This window comes from Colobus angolensis, unplaced genomic scaffold, assembly GCF_000951035.1.
Source record: "Colobus angolensis palliatus isolate OR3802 unplaced genomic scaffold, Cang.pa_1.0 Scaffold424, whole genome shotgun sequence".
Taxonomy (NCBI): Eukaryota; Metazoa; Chordata; class Mammalia; order Primates; family Cercopithecidae; genus Colobus; species Colobus angolensis.
Genome location: NW_012117644.1, coordinates 335,419 through 340,191, shown reverse-complemented (window position 1 = coordinate 340,191; position 4,773 = coordinate 335,419). Strand labels below are relative to the sequence as shown.

At 41.5% G+C, this 4,773-nt stretch overlaps 1 protein-coding gene across 1 annotated transcript in view; it reads left to right on the top strand.

The window, feature by feature from the left end:
* The window catches only part of RRM1 (ribonucleotide reductase M1), a 47,549-nt gene that overhangs the window by 7,846 nt on the left and 34,930 nt on the right, over positions 1–4,773 (top strand). The window contains 2 exon segments of the mRNA XM_011956819.1: positions 1,878–2,055; positions 4,143–4,243. Coding sequence (XP_011812209.1) covers positions 1,878–2,055; positions 4,143–4,243 — 279 coding nt within the window.

Here is a 4,773-nt window from a genome sequence, read left to right as displayed (position 1 = left end):
AAAAAAAAAAAAAAAAAAAGAACTTATAATGTGGCCTTGAAAACAGTGAAATATAGTGAGGTTTAATGGGATTGGGGCCAGAAGACTTGTATGATAATATAACCTTGGGCAAGTCCCAGTAACCTGAGCCTCAGGTTCTTAATGTAAAATAGGTATAGTAATAATCATCTCATAAAGTGATTATGAAATGTCAGAGATTGTCAAAGTTGATAATTTTTAATCAACTTTGGTTGAGAATCATTTGAACCCCAGGGGTGGAGGTTGCACTTTGTAATTTGTGAAGTGCTAAAGAAAGAGTAGTCATTAAATTATCATGACTCAGCCCCAAACCTAATTTATACTTCTTTCTCCTTTAATTGGCATGATTAAAGTTTGATTCATTTGCTTTTCTGTACTTATCCTTATATGGAATTCGGGAAAAGTAAGTATGAAGCTGGAGCCCTGATCACTTAGGGAGGATCTGAATGAAAAATGGGGAAAGGCCAGGCGCGGTGGCTCAAGCCTGTAATCCCAGCACTTTGGGAGGCCGAGACGGGCGGATCACGAGGTCAGGAGATCGAGACCATCCTGGCTAACACGGTGAAACCCTGTCTCTACTAAAAAATACAAAAAAACTAGCCGGGCAAGGTGGCAGGCGCCTGTAGTCCCAGCTACTCGGGAGGCTGAGGCAGGAGAATGGCGTAAACCCGGGAGGCGGAGCTTGCAGTGAGCTGAGATCCGGCCACTGCACTCCAGCCCCAGGTGACAGAGCCAGACTCCATCTCAAAAAAAAAAAAAAAAAAAAAAAAAAAAAAAAAAAAAAAAGAAAAATGGGGAAATACTCATATAGAATCATCATTAGTCTGTTGGGAGAATTTGAATGAAAATAGGGAAATATAGAATCATTAGTATGTTTCAGCTATTTCCCTGTGAGACTAATTGATTTAAAGGCTATATTTAGATTTTTTTTAATGACACCTTCATTTTATATGTAGTATACATTTTCTGTAGTTCTGCTGGGTTATGCATTCTCATTACTAAGTTTCCCACTGCCCACCATTCTGAAAGATAATTTTTCAGAGAAGTAAATTGTCTTGTTCTTTGTTTCAGACAGGGTCTCACTGTGTTGCCCAGGCTGGAGTGCAGTGCCATGATCATAGATAACTCAGTGCAGCCTTGACTTCCCCAGTACAAGCATTCCTCCCACCTCAGCTTACCCTGTAGCTGCAACCACAGGGACTTACCACCTTGACTGGCTAATTTTTTAATTTTTAGTAGGGATAGGGTCTCATATTGCTTAGGTTTGTCCCAAACTCCTGTGCTCAAGCGAGCCTCCTACCTCGGCCTTCCAAAGTGTTGGGATTACAGGTGTGAGCCACTGTGCCCAACCTGTCGTTTATATTGTGATGTGAATTTGATTGTTTTCTTTTTTTCTTTCCTTTTTTTTTTTTTGAGACAGGGTCTCACTCTGTTGCCCAGGCTGGAGTGCAGTGGCATAATCACAGCTCCTTGCAGCCTCAGCTTCCTGAGTAGCTGGGATCACAGGTGTGTACCACCACACCTAGCTAATTTTTTTATCATTTGTGGAGATGGGGGGGGGATCTTCCTAGCTTGCCCAGGCTAGTCTCGAACTCCTGGACTTAAGCCATTCTCCCACATTGGCTTCCCAAAGTGCTGTGATTATGGGTGTGAGCCACAATGCCTGGCTTTTTTTTTTTTTTTTTTTAATAGGGTCATGAACTGCTAAGCTTAAGTGATCCCCTCACCTCAACCGCTGAGTAGCTAGAACTATACATATGTACTACCACACCTGGCCATGATGGTTTTCTTAATTACTCTTTTAAGGAAGCTATTGTTTCTTGGGAAAGCTCAAGTAATTCTTGGTTTTATTTTTGTAGGCTCAGATCACCATGAAAGTAATCCAAGGCTTGTACAGTGGGGTCACCACAGTGGAACTAGATACTTTGGCTGCTGAAACAGCTGCAACCTTGACTACTAAGCACCCTGACTATGCTATCCTGGCAGCCAGGATTGCTGTCTCTAACTTGCACAAAGAAACAAAGAAAGTGTTCAGTGGTAAGTCTCGGGTGAAAAAGTAAAAATTCAGTATTCTCAGAAAAGTAATAAGGGTAGTAGAAATCTTGACTGTTTAAAGAAGCAAATATGGCTAGGTGGGGTGGCTTACACCTCAAATCCCAGCAATTTGGGAAGTCAAGGCAGGCAAATTGCTTGAGTCCAGGAGTTTGAGACCAGCTTGGGCAATGTGGCGAAACCCCATCGCTACGTTTTAAGAAAAATCTAAAATTATAAAATAGACCGGGTGCAGTGGCTTACGCCTGTAATCCCAGTGCTTTGGGAGGCCGAGCAGGTGGATCGCTTAGGTCAGGAGTTTGAGACCAGCCTGGCCAACATGGTGAAACCCCATCTCTACTAAAAATGCAAAAAATTAGCTGGGCGTGGTGGCGGGGGCCTATAATCTCAGCTACTCGGGAGGCTGAGGCAGGAGAATTGCTTGAACCTGGGAGGCGGAGATTGCAGTGAGCCAAGCCTATGCCACTGCACTCCGGCCTGGGCGACAGAGTGAGACGCTCTCTGTCTCATAAATAAATAAATGGCAAATATGTAAATTAGTGGGAAAGAGTGGACTACAGTTTCCTATTTCTCCATGCTGCCTATCTGCTGTATAAAAGAGTTGATGTATCTTTATTCTTTAAGTTTTTTATTCTCTCTCTTTTTAAATTTTTTAATTTTTTTTGAGATAAAGTTTTGCTCTCATCACCCAGGCTGGAGTGCAATGGTATGATTCGGCTCACTGAAACCTCCGCCTCCCGGGTTCAAGCGATTCTCCTGCCTCAGCCTCCTGAGTAGCTTGGGATTACAGGCACCTGCCACCACGCCCAGCTAATTTTTGTATTTGTAGTAGAGATGGGGTTTCACCATGTTGCCCAGGCTGGTCTCAAACTCCCGACCTGAGGTGATCTGCCCTCCTTGGTCTCCCGAAGTGCTGGGCTTACAGGCGTGAGTCACTGCACCTGGCCTTTCTCTCTTTTTTTAAAAGCCCATTGTTAGGCACTTGGTGGTGATATGGTTGGAAAAATGAATAATATTTATTGACAAGTTTTGGGTTAAACAAAATGTTACAGTTGCTCTTTTCTCACTATATGCGAACTCTTCATTTCATCACTACCATTTTACAGCTCAAGGAATGTGGGAAAGAGAAGGTTAAATAATTTGTTCAATATATAAGAAGCCAGCTGGTAGACTGAGATTAAAAAATCTTTATTGTTTCCTATCGGGAGCCAAAAAGGAAAAAAGTTTTTAAAAATTTTATGCCAGGCATAGTGGGCCTAATCCCAGCACTTTGGGAGGCCAAGGCAGGAGGATTACTTGAGCCCAGGAGTTCAAGACTAGCCAGGGCAACATAGTGAGACCCTTTCTTTCCAAAATTAAAAACGTTAACAAGGTATAGTAGTGTGTGCCTGTCATTCCAGCTACTCAGGAGGCTGAGGTGGGTGGCTAGCTTCCCAAAGAGCTGGGATTACAGATGTGAGCCACTGTCCAGCCTTAGGAATCTGTTTTATTTATTTATTTATTTATTTTTATTTTATTTTATTTTTATTTTTATTTTTATATTTTTGAGACCGAGTCTCGCTCTGTCACCCAGGCTGGAGTGCGGTGGCGCAATCTCGGCTCACTGCAAGCCCCGCTTCCCGGGTTCATGCCATTCTCCTGCCTCAGCCTCCCAAGTAACTGGGACTACAGGCGCGTGCCACCATGCCCGGCTAATTTTTTGTATTTTTAGTAGAGACAGGGTTTCACCGTGTTAGCCAGGATGGTCTTGATCTCCTGACCTCTTGACCCGCCTGCCTCAGCCTCCCAAAGTGCTAGGATTACAGGCGTGAGCCATTGTGCCTGACCCAGGAATCTATTTTAAACTACAAGATCTTATAAATCACTTTAACTCTAGAAGATTGTTTCCTTAAATGAGGCATTACATATTTCTTCAACATGTATGTGTTTATTGAGCACTTTATATGCTAGGTATTGAGGTGGGTTGAGATGAAAAAAAGGGTTGAGAACCACTGTTTTCAACTGTTACCTGAAGATTGAATTAGCTGTTAAGTGGTCTTGATATATTTTCATTTTTTGTTGTATTTTTTTAGATGTGATGGAAGACCTCTATAACTACATAAATCCACATAATGGCAAACACTCTCCCATGGTGGCCAAGTCAACATTGGATATTGTTTTGGCTAATAAAGATGTATGTATAACACTTTTCTGGTGGAAATTTTTTGATAGTCTTTTTTAATATTGCACACATTTTAGAAAATTTAAACACTACAAAAGATACAGGTAAATACAATTCTGTTTTTTTTCCTGCCCTGATTCCTGATTTTCCTCTTTAGAAACAACTTTATCGTTTTAAAATGTATTTTTCCAGAGCTATTTTGTACATACATGTGTGTGCATACGTGTGTGTACATACATATTTTTGTTTTCAGTGGTACAGTACTGTGCATAGTTTTCATTGATACTTTTTTCACTTGTAAGTATATCTTGTTTGTTCTCTATCAGCCTTTATGAATTTACCCATTTTTTTATAACGGTTGTATAGTGTTCCATTTTATAGATATATTGTCATTGTATGATTGTATGTATGTGTTAGAATCCCTTTAGTGATCAATATTTGGTTTTCTTTTTTTTTTTTTTTTTTTGAGACGGAGTCTCGCTCTGTCGCCCAGGCTGGAGTGCAGTGGCCGGATCTCAGCTCACTGCAAGCTCCGCCTCCCG